This window comes from Cygnus atratus, chromosome 9, assembly GCF_013377495.2.
Source record: "Cygnus atratus isolate AKBS03 ecotype Queensland, Australia chromosome 9, CAtr_DNAZoo_HiC_assembly, whole genome shotgun sequence".
NCBI lineage: Eukaryota > Metazoa > Chordata > Aves > Anseriformes > Anatidae > Cygnus > Cygnus atratus.
The window spans coordinates 24891019-24908107 of NC_066370.1; the positions used below are offsets into that span (position 1 = coordinate 24891019).

At 53.3% G+C, this 17089-nt stretch overlaps 2 protein-coding genes across 3 annotated transcripts in view; one reads left to right on the forward strand and one right to left on the reverse strand.

The window, feature by feature from the left end:
- RSRC1 (arginine and serine rich coiled-coil 1) overlaps positions 1-9367 on the reverse strand; it is a 144538-nt gene extending 135171 nt beyond the window's left edge. The window contains exons 1-3 of the mRNA XM_035566536.2: positions 9284-9367; positions 3979-4193; positions 1353-1478 (exon numbers count right to left, since the gene is read on the reverse strand). Coding sequence (XP_035422429.1) covers positions 1353-1478; positions 3979-4193; positions 9284-9367 — 425 coding nt within the window. The remainder of the gene's footprint in view (positions 1-1352; positions 1479-3978; positions 4194-9283) is intronic.
- Positions 9368-11025: 1658 nt separating this feature from the next.
- SHOX2 (short stature homeobox 2) lies at positions 11026-16296 on the forward strand. 2 transcript variants are annotated; one of them, XM_035566485.2, is made up of 5 exons: positions 11026-11296; positions 12328-12536; positions 14449-14506; positions 14588-14676; positions 14984-16296. In XM_035566485.2, exons 1-5 carry the CDS (start codon positions 11026-11028, stop codon positions 15233-15235), a joined length of 879 nt encoding a protein of 292 aa, XP_035422378.1. In that variant the 3' UTR covers positions 15236-16296. The 2 variants fall into 2 exon arrangements, with proteins under 2 accessions (XP_035422378.1, XP_035422376.1); XM_035566483.2 differs by having other exon boundaries at positions 14588-14675; positions 14947-16296.
- Positions 16297-17089: the final 793 nt, after the last annotated feature.

Sequence of the window (17089 nt, forward strand, 5' to 3'; positions counted from 1 at the left end):
GCTTCATAATTTCCATACATTGCGGTGACAACCAACATCAGCAAACCTTCTGGCAAACGCGACCATTAGTATATTAGACTATGTCTAACAAATAATGCAATTTGTACTCATTACAACAAAAGATCTTTAAAAACAGGTTATCATAGTTCCTAATAGTGAGTATCTGATGTACTGAAAAATACCTTCATTGTCACCTTGTTATTTTAATGTTTCGTTGTTTTAAAACTGATTTGTTATAAAAACAGTGGATGTTTACAGGAGTATTTCTACACACAGCTCAGTAGCTTAGCTAGAGCCCACAGCTCAGATGGAAAGTATACGCAACGAGAAATCAGTCCATTTAAATAACCAAATTGCTACTACAAAAGCACTGCAGTGCAGTAAGTGTCCAGGCAACTATTATAATGAACAGCTGTGAATAAATCATGACAGAATACAAATAGGAAAAAGTGAAACACTCACGTCCTTCAACAACAGTTTTTCCAATAACATTTAGAAGGAACAGCTCAACTGATTTGATATATGAAAACAACGTTTTACTAAATTCTCGGTATAGGCAGACAAAATTACCTACCTGATGATCAGTAAGGTAAACTTTGCATCACTAAACAGATGCAAAGAAAACAAGCTTTGATCTGCCTGATACACTAAATAATGAACTTAAATTCCATAGGAAATACTAACAGTATTTCTGATATCCAAGGATAAACTTTATTTAAACTTATTAATTGAAAAATACACACAAAAATTGAGCTTCTGTTAATCACAGAAGTATGAAACAGTTTTTATAATACAATTTGCAACAGACTATGATTTAAATTATGCTTATTATTGAAAATACTATTTCTCAAAATTCAATTCATCAAGATTTTTACCACCACGTATCTTTAAATATTAAGTAAAATTTGCGTAACTATAAACACGTATCCATTTCAAGAGAAATACAGGTGAGAAAATAACAGTTCAGTGTCACCTTCACTGAGCCAATATTATGCATGGAAGTTACAGAAATAAGTAATCAAAAAGAAAATCCACGCAAAGTCTTTGGATGATTACAGTTAAACCAAAATAAGGTGACTTTATTATTTTTTTTTTTGCATTTACTCAAATGCAAAGTATATAACATTGTCAAATCCAACTGTTCTACCAACTTAAATTAAAGACATGGTACATCAAAAGAGATTTCAACACAGAGACTTCAAATTAGGAAGAGTTTCAAGTGGCACGTCAATTAGACCACAGGCAATCATTTTTTCTGGTATATTCACAGATTTGGTAAGTATGTGGAGTTTTTAAATAAATGTTTTACGGTAGAAATAACAGTAATTTCTTCTCCTAGGAAAGGATCTTACCTTCTTGTTCTACTTTTTGATCTCGATCTTTGAGACCTGTAGGATTTGCCTCTGCCTCTGGATCGGCTACGACTGCGTTTTCTTCTAGAACCATATGAAGAACTACTGCTTGATCTGTGTCTGCGTCTAAAAAAAAAAAAAAAACAACATGCTATTAGTACACTAGTGCTTCCTAAAAAAAAAAAAGTATATGCAAAACCATTTCTTGTATTACAAAACATCTTAAAAGCCTCAACAAATACCACTACTGCAGCTTCATAAGTAATTCACACACACCTGGGCAATGCCTGTCTTAAAGAGCTTACATTTAAAAATATATATCCCAAGACAGAAAAAGGGCAGAAAGAGAAACAGAAGTTAACTGATATGCCTAAAATCATACAACACTTGAAGCGCTAAGCCAGGAACACAACCCAGCTCTCAATGCATTTTAGTCCCATGACCAGCATGTTGGAACTCATTGACTCTTTGCCAAATCTAAGGTTAAAAAAAACATTTAGACTTACATTCTCAGCAGAATTTACACAGAAATACATTGTATGGGATTGCTTTTCAATGTAAGGAACTATAATTCCACGGCTAAAAATGAAATTCAAAATGTCAGCTTCTGCACTGCTACTCTACACGATTATTTCCAGCCATTCTATCTGCACACATAAAAAGCAAACACACAAAATGTATGTTAAATTATGTATACCTAAAAATATTACGTATATTTTTCTATATAAACAAGCTCTCAATTTTCATAAGATGCAATCTTTGCCCTGCTCTGTTATAGACAGACCTCTCCCCCCCCCCTTCTTAGAACTATTAGTAATCAAATAATCAGTGTTAATTTTTTCAAATTGAATTTATTTCAATTCAAGTTTTCTCTCGAGTTCCATCAGGAGTCAGAATGCTATCTTCTCTCCCTGCCCTCAACCTTCCTGTTTCATTTATACAAATAATAAGTAATTATATACATAGGAGAAAGGTGAAAGAATACATGATAAATACCTAAATTAAACCAACTAATCCCCAAACCATGGGAGGGATTCCCTCCTAATCTTTTGTAAAATTTCCTCTCCACTCCCTCACAGCTGACTAGATAACAACCACAACCCTTACAAGAACCTACATATTTCTGGGCCTCGTGATGCTTAAGTAGCATTAAAGAATAATACCATATTCCTGTAATTCAGGGTCTAGTCAGCGTGATCCGTGCTTATCTACCGTAAGGAAAAGGGTGTATTACATACAACGAGGGCTGCAGTCAAGTGGACTGGTAAGGATTTTGAGGTTAACTAGGTCATGATTTGAAAAAGGAATGCTAACTGCTAGCGTTCCTGCTAAATGAAGATGAAGAAAAGTCATCTTGGAGACTGCTGGTTTATATTCTTAAGGGTCAGGGATAAATCCAGGAGGACACCAGCGTGTTACAGTGACATCACTGCCAGGAGCAAATGTCCTAAACTAAGGGCAAAGTAGAGGTGCTAGCCAGATCCTAAAAGCAGACACTCTCGTCTTTTCTGGATTCAATTTAAGCCAACTGGTCTTCGTCCAGACTCTAATCTCCCTTCAAGCTCTGTTTTTATCTGCGAGATAGCCATGCCTGCACTGGACTAAAGAGATTCATAAAGCTGCATGTCATCAGCATATTGTTGGCATCGGAGCCCATGTCATCTCGCTGTGTCCCCTAAGGGCTGTATGTAGATGCTAAGCAGGAACAGAAGAAAGCAGGGATGGAAATGAACAAACAAGAAACCCCCCAGAAGCAGCCAACTCACTGAAACACTTCTACCAGCTACAGGAAGGCTGGCCAAGAGCAGTTCCTAAGGTATCTCCAGTGCAGCTAGACAAGATGAGCATCTTCCAGCTCCACCTATTCATGAATTGACCGCCACCTGCTCAGTTTGACTCCAGGATCACCTGAAGCCAGAGAGAGACAAACAGGCTATCTAAAAAGATCAGGTACAAAAAGGGGTGTCTGTGATGGTGGAAACATGGTTTCATGAAAACTTTGGTAGATACAGCCACACAGTCTGCGTTCTCAACACCTGGCTGACTGCTCTGTTCTGGACCCTAAAAAAATAGTAAGACTGATGGTGAAAACTAGACTTTGCAGCAAAACTATACACCCGCTGTAAAATCACCCTAACAATTCCCACAGAGAAAGTCTACTTTGTTGTCTGGGAAGCCCTCCTTGGCTTTGGCAACAGAAAACAATTAACACAGAATAGTCTGTAACTTGTAAATGGAATTACTTTCCAAACTGACGTTAATGTATGAACCGTTGTCTTTCCAAAACGAGATTCCAAATTCATTAGGAGAATAAAGGAAGGATTTGGTTTGTTTATTTTGTGTTTTTTAAAATAAGAAATTTACCTTTGGATCTGCATATATATGGTGTTTGTGGTTTTGTTTGTGGGTTTTTTTCCTTTGGGTTTTGTTGTTATTTTTTTTGTTTATGTTTTAATGTAAGTGGAAATAGTGCCATCTCTGCCGAGACACCGAGCAAACTTTGCTATACAATTCGAACCTAGAATTGCCTACACATGGGATTCAAACACTTCTAGCTTTGTACCATAATATGAAAGAGCTCGATTTGTAAACAACTGCAACAGCCAGTAAATTACTACAAACGCACCTTTTGTCATAAGAATGTGAACGAGACTGGAGATCTCGAGACCGCGACCTTGACCTCGATTTCCTTCCAGATTTTTTACGGCTGTACGTTCTGCTGTCTGAGGAGCTACTCGAGGATGAACGCCTGCGGTGTTTCTTTTTCCTTCTGCTTCTGTTCTCTTCTTCTGTGTCCGAGGAGCGACGTCCCATTTTTAAACTAAGCAAAAAACAAGAATTCTAAACTGTAAGAACATCTTGTGCCTACATTACATTTTCATAAGTATATAAAAAAATATATATATAAATGTGTGTGCTTGTATAAATACACATATAGCTATACCATTTTAAAAGCTACCACGTGAATAGAAAATTTTGTTTCTATGTAAAAATTAAACCAAGATTTAAATAGAATGTCAACAAATTCACATTACCAACTAACTTGGAACTTATTTGCTGACAGCGTGAATTTACTGTGGTATTATTTGTTTTAAACTTTCACAAAAGATATTTTACAAACCTTTAGACAGATAAATACACTAATAAAATCTCTTTTTTTGTGTGTGTTCATAACATATTTCGTCTTGGCTTATGTTTACATTTTTCAATTAGACACTTTTAAAGAAATTTAGGGAGTAATTTACGAAGTTATTTCTTACAGGATATTTCATATTAAACATACTGAAGATGTTGTACTGCTGACTGCACACAATCTTAATTTACAGTTACAGATGAAGATCCATACTTGCCCAATCAATAAGACGCAACCTATTTCAGTCACTGACGTAACTCACTGCATGTTTTTGGACTGTGCAATTAAAATAATGTATGGTTTTGTTCCGTTTGTCATAATTAAAGCAAGCATTGAGAAAACATTTTCTAGAAAGTTATCTTTAAATTAATTTATACTGGAATTAGGTTAATTTTGGGTTTCAGTTTAAAACCACTCAATTTCAAATGGCTTTATTCTAAAAACCAGAGCTACAAATACCAGACTTCAGAAACGGGTCTTGATTGTCCAAGTAAGCACATTGGCAAAGCTTACAGACTTTGATAACAAACCAAAAAAAGGCGGGGGGGGGGGGGGGGTGCTGTCACTCATTTAATTGCTGACAAGACTATCATCCTCATTTGTAACTCATCAGAAATCGGTTGCATTGCTTCATGATTAAATAAATGCTGTATTTCTTGATTTTTTCAGGCTGCAAAAAGCAAAAAATGCTTTAAAACTTCTCCTGTCCCAGCAATACCTGCCCTACTAGGCCAAGGCTTCAAGACCCCCCTCCACACACCCTACCTAAGGGCGGCTGGTAGCAGGCCTCTTCCCCACCCAAACATCGGGTTGGTCCCTGGCCACTTCTCTAAGAGAGAAACGGGAACTCACAATTCTTCAGTGTTTGTATCAACAGCTAGATCACGGGTATGTTTTGCCACAATATCATCTGTCTTGAACCGACCCTGAAATATTACAGCTCCTCATATTCCGGCACCCACAGGTTGAACTTGTTCCTTTTCTGCGTGCTGACTTTTGCCCTCTCTCACACCTTTTACCACCTAGGCAGCAGGCCCTAATCTCCAGGGCAGAGACTGAAAAGAGACCAAAAGAAATTCACTATTATGTATATTTATGCTCAGATACACAAAAACTATGCCAGAGAGGAGGAGCGAGCCTGGAGGCGAAGCCCAAATCCCCCGGCCGTGCCGGAGCTCACCCCAGTGACACCACAGCCCTGGAGCCCGGGTGACAAAGCCCCAGCAGGAGCCAGAGGGACGCCCTCCTGACATCGGCCGCCACCGGAGCTCCTCTGCTTTGTCATCCAACAACTGCTCAACACAAAACACGAGGTGGTCCCTTATGCATCTGGGTCCTCTCGGACGCCCACGGGAGTTTACTTACTGCCACAATCAAAACAGCAGCGATGAGAAGCTCATTCCCAGGCAGCCAAACCCCTGGGGGTCTTGCACCCCTTCACGCGGCCGGCAGCGCCGCCAAGTTAGCCATCGCCAAGCTTCGCCACCGCAAACCCCTCTGAATATTCCCTTCACTTCTCCACAGCCCCACTTTTCAGCACTTTGTGAGCTGAAGGAGCAGTTCTAAGCTAAGCAAAGCATTTTGAAATATTCAACTTGAAACAGTAAATCTCCGTGCACCTGAACGGCAGAAATTTAGGATGAAGTGCTTTGCAAGAGCACTCCTTTTAAAGTAAAGTTATTTTTACCGTATTACTGAAGTTATTCCTCATAGCCTTTGAAGGAGATAGAGGCAGTATTTTACAGACTATTTTATGTCATTTAAGGAAATATGACTTTAATTCACAGTTCTGTAGAGGAATGCCAATTTATATCAAGACACTACCTCGAGCTGTTATTTCTTTCCCCCCACACACTCATAGTAAAAGACTTAAAGCTCCCAGGTACTAACAGTTATTGTACAGTAAAATAAAGCTCTTCAAATATATACTGATAGAGCCGTCTTCAAATGAAGATGAACCTGAATCTCAAACTCGAAATAAGCAGAAACTGCTCAGAAAAATGAAACTCCAGCGCACAGATTTTAAGCTAAAAGCTCACGGCCACGGCTCGTGACAGCAAGATTAATGGAAGAGCCCAGGGAAACACAGAGTACAAAAGGCATTTCTGCCACGACATTCACCGCTTGATGCGGGTATCATTATGAGCCAGAACATTACACTTCACCGTGTATATTGTCTGCTGTTTAACTTCCTCTTTTTACCATCAGCTTTCTCCCCCGTTTGGCACATAACTGCATTAAGCGGCATTCCAAGCTAGTGAAACGTGTCGTGTAAATCTCAATTTTGTGTCTTCAGGACCAAAGACAAGCTACATGCCACAGTCCTTCTCTAACAGAGGGCAAGCCCTGCTGCAACACATGGAACACCTCTGCTTTACGCACACTTGAGCCTCGGGAGCTCCAGGAAGCACCGGCTGTAGATGAGCTGCAGGACAAAGGCACGTGGGTGATCGCTGCTCTGCAAGTTCTTGAGTTTCCACTCGGAAAGAAGCTGCCAGAAGCAGACCTGATCCTGGAACAATTCGTGTGCCCTCTCACCCGTGTCTTCGGATCACCCCCTCAGCACATCACACACATCTTCCTGTGAGGACACCTCTTAACAACATAGCACTTGAAAGCAGTCCGTTATTAAGACCTGTAACAGCGAGTCAGATCAGAGAGGCAGAGAGTCTCCTCACCATCACATCAGTGAGGCTCATATTTTTCTGTCACGCTGCCCTACCCTTCTCACTGGGATGCTCACAGCTGGACCTGCTAAATTTCAGGCCCCTGCTCTGGAGCAAAGGCGTGTTACAGCACCTGACAGACAGGTCTCCAGGCCTATTTTTAATACTTAGATTTTGTTTAACTCTTGTTTCTTAAAACTGACGCTGCAACTCTCCGGTTGACATGAAAACAAAGCGCATGCTCTCATACACACCTGTGCCAAGAGAAACACCAACATCACGAACCTCAAACCAACTCCTTACATTTGGCAAAATTATGAACAGTGCTATCAAGCTCACCACAAACAGCTAAGTAACCTCCCACCCTGCACACAAAAGCGTAAAGAAAATGTTAGTTACTAAGAACCTTTGTTTAGGGCTGACTGGCAGCAATCGCCAACCACCGGCACTATTTAGGGGGAGTCTCTACCAAGACGTGCGCGCCCACCTTTAGGAGAGAATGGACAAGTCAGCACGTGGTATCCCTTGATGAGCTCCAGCCAGGAAATAGTGCTAATTGAAGTGAACTTTACTCCAAGTTACTGAGAAACAGGCTCACTAAGTAGGATTCAGTGTTACTAACGGCAGTGGTGTTCGCAGGAAGAGGGAGACTGAAGAAGAGGGTGGCAGTCCCCCTCAGACAGCCTTTGTGTGCATACAGGTGAGAGCGTCTTCGTATCTACCTCTGTCAATCCCGTAGTAGCGGAAACTCTCCCTGCTCTACAATTCAGAAAAAACACTCTCAAGTTGAGGAGATTTTATTAGAAAAGGCAATGAGGTGACGCGTTCCAGCATCTGTTTTTAAATACTCATCCAGTGATGTTTCTTTCCACTAGAAAAACTTCCAGATCGCTAAGGAGAAACACCTAAATGGCATCTACAAAGACTTCTGCCATAACTGGTCACCTCAGAAGAAAACCTCGAGATCAGAGAATCACAGCAGCTCAGCTACTTCCTTACAGCGTCTCCCTAGTGGCAAGAACCCACGGACATCAAATATGCCACAACTCTGTCTCCTGGTTAAATACAGGCTATCCTCTTTGACAACTACAGTATCTTTTCAAAGTATCATGGTATTGTGAAAAAAATCATTAATACTGAACTTTCCTTCCAAACCGCTCATCTACGATTTTGAATTGAGGCAATCTATACTAACAGCATGCCTACATCCAACTTCGAACCCTGAGATTTCAAAGCTAAACGGGGGGAGGAACAAGGCTCAAACAGCCTCCAGGTGCCCACAGCCACCCAGGCAAGTGAGGAACGGAGCCAAGGTCTCACACCCCAGCACGGCGCCCACCCGAGGCACCACCACAAATATTTTTTCGCTCAGTAATCGTTCATAACACAAACTGGTCTTCCCCAGGATATGGCAAGTACCATATGGGGCCTCCCCACCTACACGGCACTACCTGAAGGCAGTAAGAGCCACATCCCTTCTATTTTACCTCAGCCCAACGAGCTCCCCAAGGACCCAGCAGCACTTGTCCCAGTCAGTGACTTCCACAACAAGCTCACGGAGCAGCCAAGCTCACCTGGACTTTGCTCAGCAGCTCCGGGCACTTCTTTCACACCCGGTTCTTTACTCACGGGGCAAAGGATTGTGTGGAGCCCCTCAGAACAACGCGCTTAGAGCTCGCGCTGCATCACCGGCACGAAAATACGCCCCACACGTGCGCCAAGCAGCGCCCCGAGCCCCGTCAGGCTGCGGCACGAGGTGACGGCACCCGCAGGGAGCACGGCCCCGAAGAAGCCGGGTCCCGGCCCCCCCCCTCCGAGGCCGTCCCTCAGGCCCGCCGCCCCCCAGGATCACCACACGGCGGGTCCCTCCCGGTCCCTCCCGTCCCCCCCCCCCCAGCCCCGCGGCCCGGCCCGGGGGCAGCGCAGCCCGCGGGGCCGTGGCCATGGCAACGCGGCCGGGCCCTGGGCCCCGCTCCGGGCCTGAGGCCGAGCCCCCCTCGGCAGGGCGCTGCGGGCCGCACGGAGCGCCCGGCCCCGGCGGGACGGGACAGCCCGGGACGGGGCATCCCCACCCGGCCCCCACCGCCCTGCCCTGCCCGCAGCCGGTCCCCCCCACCCCCCCCCGGCCTTACCGGAGCGGCGGCAGCGGGCGGCGGTTTGAGCGCAGCGCCTTCCTGGGCGGCGGGCAGGCAGCGGCAGCGCAGCGCCGAGCGCATCGAGGCCGCCAGGCAGCGCCGCCGAGCGCCGAGCCCGGGATGCGGCGGGCTCCGGCCCCTGGGGAGCCGGGGATGGGGGGGGGGGGTGACGGCGACACCGGGGGGGGCGCTGCCGGTACCCCGGGACCGGGAGAGGGGCGGGGGGAGCCGCACGGAGCGGGGCCGAGCTGGGCTAAGGGGGGCCGGGGGGGGCGGGCGGGCGGCAGCGGCGCTGCCCCGTCGCGGGCATGAGGCAACCGGAGGGGCAGGGGGGGGCCGGTGCCCCCCCCCCCCCCCCAAAGACTGTGGGGCCGAGGGGGCTTCGGGGGCCGCGGAGGGACCGGGGGCAGCGGCAGCACCGGGGGCAGCCCCGGGACCTGCCCGTATCCAAAGCCCCTCAACGAATGCGGCCGCCCTGGGCGCGCCGCGGGGCCGGGGCAGCGCCGGGGGCACGGCGGGGGCTCGGCCGCCCTGCCCGGGGCTCCGCAGCCGGGGGGGCGCCGCCGCCGGCCCGTCCCCGTTGGCACCGGGGCGAGGTGTCACCGGCAGCCGCCGGCGGGGCCGCCCCGCCGCTGCCCGCCCCCGTTGTGTGGCCCCGGGGGCGCTGGGAACGGAGGCAAAGTGGGATCGGGGCCCGCCGAGGCGGGGGGGGCCGGGGGGGGGGGGGGGGGGGGCACCGCGTCCTGCCCCGGCCCCGCCGTGTCAGCCCCGCGGAGGTCAGCCGGGGGAATTGATGCCCGGGCGGGAGTTAAACAATCGTGAATAATTTATTGGGGTTCTACCGAAGGTGCGAAAAGGGACGAGTGCTGTCAACAAAAGTACCGCTCTAACGGGGTCTGGGCAACAAAGGGAAAACGGTGTTAGCAGCAAACGGCGGGATTCGCCCCGCTCTGATGCCTCCATTCGCCGGATGAGAAAACGTTCGTGCGCCAGCCGTGCCTGTCCCTGGCAGTTCGCCCCTCAGTGCTCCGCTGGAGCCGGGCGTCCACGGAGGAACTTTCCCGGTTCCCCCGGTGCTGGGCTCGGCCGGGGGCGCTGCGGGGGTCCCGGCCCCTTCCCGGCCCCTGCTCCCCGCGGAGCCCCGCAGCGGGGCGGTGTGCGGGTGCGGGTGCGGGTGCGGAGCCTGCGCGCCCCCCGCCGCCTCCCGCCGTGGCCACTCCCCTGCAGCTCCGGCCCCTCTCTCCGCGCCGCGCTCGCCCGGGACCTCGCGGCGGGCCCGCGCTTAATTAAATTAATTAGGGCGCTGAGCGCGGCGGGCGGGCGGGCGGGCCGGCGGCGCCCTGGCCGCAGTGCCCCGCGGCAGGCGGGCGGGCGGCGCGGCCGGGCGGCGGCGAAGGGCTGCATTCAGAGCTCCGAGGGGAGGTAATTCGCCGGGAACAAGGGGCAGGCGTTGCAAAGTATAAATAGTGCCACTTCAATCGCCGCGTCGCTATCAGACCCCGAGAGCTGGCGCGGAGAGCTGCCCCGGCCCTGCACGTCGGGCGGCGCGGCACGGCTCGGCGCGGCACGGCACGGCTCGGACCGGCACGGCACGGCACGGCACGGCTCGGCACGGCGCAGCACTGCTCGGCTCGGCACGGCTCGGCACGGCCGGGGGCGCCGCCGCCACCCCGCCCCGTGGATGCCCGCCCGGGGGGGCGGCACGGCGAGCCGGGGCAGCGCGCCCCTGAGCCGCGGCCATGGAGGAGCTGACGGCGTTCGTCTCCAAGTCGTTTGACCCCAAGGCGAAGGAGAAGAAGGAGCTGATCACCTACCGCGAGGTGCTGGAGAGCGGCCCCCTGCGCGGCGCCGCCGGCCCCCGGGAGCCCGGCGGCCCCGCGGCGGAGCCGGGCCGCGACGAGGCGGGCAGCCCCGCGGGGCGGGCGGGCGGCGGGCGGACCCCGCCGCGGGAGCCCGACGCCGCCGCCGCCGAGAGAGCCGCCGAGGCGGCCACCCCCAAGCTCAGCGACGGTAACGGCGGCACCGCGGGCGCCCCTTCCTCCGCGGCCCTCCGCCCTTCCCTCCCCTGCCCGCCTTCCCCTTTCCCCCGTCGGGGCGCTGCCCGTTCCCCCGGCCGAAGAGGCGGCCGCGGCATCGCCGGCCTCCGGCTGGCTTTCGCCGCTTCCCGCGGCTTCCCCAAATCGCGGCCAGCCCAGAAGTTTGCGTTAAAATCTTGCAACGAGCCTTTAACTCGCGCACCGCCCGACCCGCTCCTCCGGGGCGCCCGGAACGAAAACCGGGCCCCCGGGGGCTGCCCCGTCCCCCCCCGCGGGTACCGGCGGCCGGGAGGCGCGGGGCGCTGCGGGGCGCTGCGGGGCGCTGCGGGGCCGGGGGCTCCCCGCGTCGGTGCCCCCGCGGTTCGGCCGCGGTGCCGGTGCCCGGGAGCGGCGGGGAGGCAGCGGCCGTCCGAGCCCGTCCGCGCCGCTGCGCGGGGCCCCCGCCGTGCGCTGCCGCCCTTTTGTTCGGTTTTTGTTTCGTTCCGAGCGCCGGGATGCCGGGAGCATCTCCGGAAACGGCTCGGCAACAAATTTCTGGTAACGAGCCCGGCGAGCAGGGAGCCGCGGCCGGCGCGGGGTCGGCGGCAGCCCCGCGGCGCGCAGGAGCCGCGCAGATCCCGCGCACGGAGCCCCGCGCACGGAGCCCCCGGTGCCGAGGAGCGGCCCCGGGGCGCGCAGCCACCGGGACCGGACCCACGGCCCCGAAGCCCCCCGGGCCCCCCCGCGGGGAGCCTTTCTCGCCCTCCCGGGGCGCGGAGGGGCCGCGGGGCGCAGCCGCGACCTGTTGCTGCGCTTCCCCGGGCGGGCGGCGCCGGGGCCGGGCTGCGGGAGGCGGCGAGCGGAGCGCGGAGCCCCGAGCCCGGAGCCCGGAGCCGAGCGGCCGGGCCCGGTACGGCAGCGGCCGAGGCGGGCCTAGCAGGGCCCCGGAGCTCAGGCCCGGCTCCCGGCTCGGCTCCGGGCCCGGCAGGAGGCCGGCTGCGGGCTGACCGCTCGTGTCGTGCCCAGTCTCCCCAGAGCTGAAGGAGCGCAAGGAGGATGCGAAAGCGATGGAAGACGAAGGGCAGACGAAAATCAAGCAGCGGCGGAGCCGGACCAATTTCACCCTGGAGCAGCTGAACGAGCTGGAAAGGCTTTTCGACGAGACCCACTACCCGGACGCCTTCATGCGGGAGGAGCTGAGCCAGCGGCTGGGGCTGTCCGAGGCCAGGGTGCAGGTAGCTCCGTGCGGGGCCGGGGGGGCTCGGGGCTGAGCCGCGGGGACCCCCGGGCTCGTGGGGGGGGGGGCTCCGCACCCTGCTCCGCACCCGCTTGGGGCCCCCCGGGGCTGCGCTCCCCCGCTAGCGCCGGGCTGCGAGGCGGCTGCGGCTCTTTAAGTTTATCGGTGCAGCGGCCGGAGAGTAAATTAGGAAGCGCCGAGTGCGGGCATTTATTGCCCGGCTCTGGTCGCGGTCCTCAAGGCGCCGGGGTAGCAGCGGAGCCGCGCACGGGCTGGCTTTGTTCGGCTTGCTGCCGGGCAGGGGTCGGGAAGCAAAGCGCGATGTGCGGCGCGGAGCCGCGGCTCCCTGGGGCTGCAGCTGCGAGCCCGGCCCCGGGCAGCCCCCGGAGCGCTCAGAAATCCGCTCCTGGGCTCGCTCCTGCGACTGCTCCGGGCTGGAATAAAGAGCAAGGCTCGGGCTTCTCCCGGCCGGGGTGGAAGGTAACTTCTGAAATTAGAACAAATGTAACTGCTCCGGTGTATTTCCGTTCTAATAATAAAATAAGAGAAAATGATGGTCATTATTTGTTCGAACACATGGAGTAGTTTTAGGCCCCTAACATCTGCAGCTGCTAGAAAGTCCTGCTGTAACAGATACTCCCCCTCAATCTTTGTGCTTGTAGGCCACCATCTGCACCAAACTATGCGCGCGATCCTTGTGGGGTTTCCCTGCATCTTGCAGTGGGGTAAGGCCAGAAACAGAGCAGTCACGTTGAACCGAAAAAGTAATAACGAGCAGCTTTTGTCATCGCAGCCTGACAAAAAGGAGCCTTCTTTTCCGTTCTTCCCCTCTCCCTTCGTTGCGTTTTGTTTTGTTTTGTTTTGTTTTGTTTTGTTTTGTTTTTTCCCTTTCCGGCCGAGGCAGCCACCTATTTATGCCGAACAAATCCGCACAAAACCGAAGCCGCTCGGCTCCGGCCCCGCGGGGAGCCCCGGGCGGGGGGCGCCTCCGGGGGCTGCTCCCCGCTGCCGTCGGGTCCCTCGGGAGCAGGCAGCGGGGTGCTGGTGCTGGGCCCCGCAGCTGCACCCCTCGGAAATCGCCGCGTTTGCTTCCGCGGGAGGCTGCGGGCGAGCGTGGCTGTCGGGCAGATTTTCCCTGGCCTGGAGTAAATGACAGGGCAGGGGAAATTCGCATTTATATTTGTCTCTTCGAGCGAGACCTCAAAAAAAGGAGGTGTATATGCATTTTTTTTTTTAATTTTATTTTTGTTCTGGCCGCGGGGAAAGGCTCGGTTGGCGGCTGTGGCTCTGAGAGGCAGCGCGGCGGGCTGCAGCCGCTGCCCTGCCCGCTCCGAGCGAGCACAACTTTGTGCTGGAAATGTGGTTCAGCGATTTCATCCCCGGTATTAAACGCGTGTTCGTGGCTAACGCGCAGCCTTTTCTCTGGAAGCAAATTAGATTATCATGATAATGAGACAATTATTCCGCTTCTGCGCTACACTCCGGTGCACAGAGGAACGGAGAAATTCTGAACTTCTTTGTAGCGAAGCTTTTATGGCAGTAATTACCACCAGCACCCCCCCAAAAAAAGGGACTCGTTAAACACTTCGGTTTTAGTTTTTCTTGAAGGTGAAGCTAATTGATATCACAGGCTATTAATGAGCGCCGTCTTGCAGTGCCTAAACCCGGTACCGCGAGCTGGGGTTAGATAGCGGGGGGCGACTCCGGTCCTGCTGCCCCGATGTGGAAAGGCGAGACCGGGGCTGAGAAAGCCCTTTATGGGCGAGGAGCCCCCTGCCCCCGCGTGCCCCGTTAGGGCTCGCCCCCGCCGGGCTCCCCTTTGTCTCGGCGGTGCTTTCGGCTCTGCGTTTTGGGGCGATTTCTCTCGCTCCCGCGGCGCGGCGTGACGCCGGCCCCCTTTTCCCCCGCAGGTCTGGTTCCAGAACAGGCGAGCCAAATGCCGAAAGCAAGAAAACCAGCTCCACAAAGGTAGGGGGGCCGGCAGCGCGCCGCGGGTGGGTGGGCCACGCGTGGGGGCGGCAGCGCTGACCGCCTGCCCTCGCCCCGCAGGGGTGCTGATCGGCGCCGCCAGCCAGTTCGAAGCCTGCCGGGTGGCCCCGTACGTGAACGTGGGCGCGCTAAGGATGCCCTTCCAGCAGGCAAGGGGGCGCGGGGGCGCGCGTGGGGATGGGGATGGGGTCGGGGATGGGGTCGGGGATGGGGATGGGGTCGTGGTCAGGGATGGGGATGGGGATGGGGATGAAGATAGGGATGGGGTCAGGGATGGGGATAGAGATGGGGATGGGGATGAGGATGAGAAAGGAGATAGGGATGGGGTCAGGGATGGGGATGGAGACGGGGATGGGGCCGGGGTCAGGGATGGCGATGAAGATGGGGATGAGGATGAAGATGGGGATGGGTCCGGGTCCGGGGTCTCCGCTGCCACGGGCGCCCGTGTCCCCGCAGGTTCAGGCGCAGCTGCAGCTGGACAGCGCCGTGGCCCACGCCCACCACCACCTCCACCCGCACCTGGCCCACGCGCCCTACATGATGTTCCCCGCGCCCCCCTTCGGGCTGCCGCTGGCCACGCTGGCCGAGTCCGCCTCCGCCGCCTCCGTGGTGGCCGCCGCCGCCGCCGCCAAGACCACCAGCAAGAACTCGAGCATCGCCGACCTCCGGCTGAAGGCCAAGAAGCACGCCGCCGCCCTGGGGCTGTGACCGGGGCAGCGGCCGGCTCGCTTCGGTCCTCCGGAGGGGAGCAAAGCTGCAGCCAAACGGCGACGAGAAGGGGGAGAGGAGAGACTGACGGGAGATATATACTTATTTAAAGAATTAGACGAACTAGACGCGCAGCTGGGAAGTTCACAGGTTTTGAAACTGACCTTTTTCTGCGAAGTTCACTTTAATACGAGAAATTTGATAAGAGAGGCGGGCCTCCTTTCACGTTGCATCAGATACTTGAGTTTAACAACCACGTCGGGAATAGCGACAAAAAGAAGAGAGAACGACGATGAAGAAGAAAGAAAGAAAAAAAAAAAAAAACGGAAGAGAGAGAGAGACAATGATTTCTCTGCGAATTTTTAATGGGAAACTGTCCGGGATACTTCCTCCAGCAGCATTCCGGGTTGCATGTATTTGTATTTCATTGATGGAGTCCTTTGATTCACTTGCACTTCACCCTCATCTTTAGTAGAAAAACAAAACAAACAAACGTGGCTGGGTTCTTTCGCTTTTAATCTTGGAGGGAAGCAGAAAGAGAGGGAGATCAAGCACTGCCTTTTCCACTCTTAAATCTTTGCTGGTCGTTCGCTGTCCCACCTCTGAAATGAAAGGGAGCGGAAAGCGTCAGGAGCGCGGCGTGTGCCTCCCTCGCTGGGTCCCTCTTGTCCTGAGGGCAAAAAGAAAAAAAAAAAAAAAAAGAAAGAAAGAAAGAAAGAAAGAAAGAAAGAAAGAAAGAAAAGGGAAGAAAGTATTTAATTCCCAGCCGCCACTTCACACAACGGCCAATTCCAATAAGAGGTACTGGGTACATGTAAAATATGTTGATACACACGAACAAAGTTTATTTTGGCTATAACTTGTGAATTGATAGTTGACTGTCAAACATTTACATTTTATCTCATAAAGGTGTATCTATTCACGTAATCTTGTGATTTATTTTATGATTTTTGTTTGATTTGGAAGACGTATAGCTATTTAACCTGGGGTACCTCGAGGGGTGGCTGCTCTCCCAGCTGGCCATCGGCCCCTCCTGCTCCTTGCCGAAACGAGGGAAAGCTCTTCTGCGCGAACTTTGGTATGGACGGGCTTTGTATCTATTTGTTCTCCATGAAAACGAAATTATTTATATTGACCATATTTTTTCTAGTGTATTTTAAGTTATTTAAAAAAGAAAAAAAAAAGATGCTGTTATTTCATTACATTTGTTGTCAGTACAATATATTTTGTTTCGCTCAGGTTTGCTTCACCTTTTGTCAATCCGTTTCCGACGTCGCAAATTTCGATAAGTGCCAAGTAATGAATTTTAGACACTTTGCGGTCTCTTTGGGCCGAGGAGGGCGAGGTGCCGCTGCTCCAGCCCCCGGAGCCCCCCGCTCTCCCCGCCGCCGAGCCCGCCCCCCGCGGTGGTTTCGGTAGAAAGCGAGCCGGTGGAAGCGACTTAGCAATTGTGTCTTTGCAAGTTCTGTCAAGTTCCCTCAGGTAATAAAATCGAGGAAAGTGCACTGGCTCGCAATGATTTCCGCCCTCCCGCAGCGCCCGAGCCCGCACGGAGCCGCCGCCCGCAGCCCCGGGGGGCCGCGGCTGAGCGCAGCCCCGGCAGGAGCGGGCGCCACGGCGGGGGTGGCGAGGGGAAGGCGCCTGTTGTGAGGGGACGCGACCGCCATGGGGGTCTCTGTGAGGAGAAGGCGCCCGCCATGGTGTCCCTGTGAGGAGAAGGGACCTGCCGCGGGGTCCCTGTGAGGGGACGCGTTCTCCATGATGTCCCTGTGAGGGGACATGCCCGCCATGGGGGTCTCTGTGAGGAGAAGGCGCCCGCCATGGTGTCCCTGTGAGGAGAAGGGACCTGCCGCG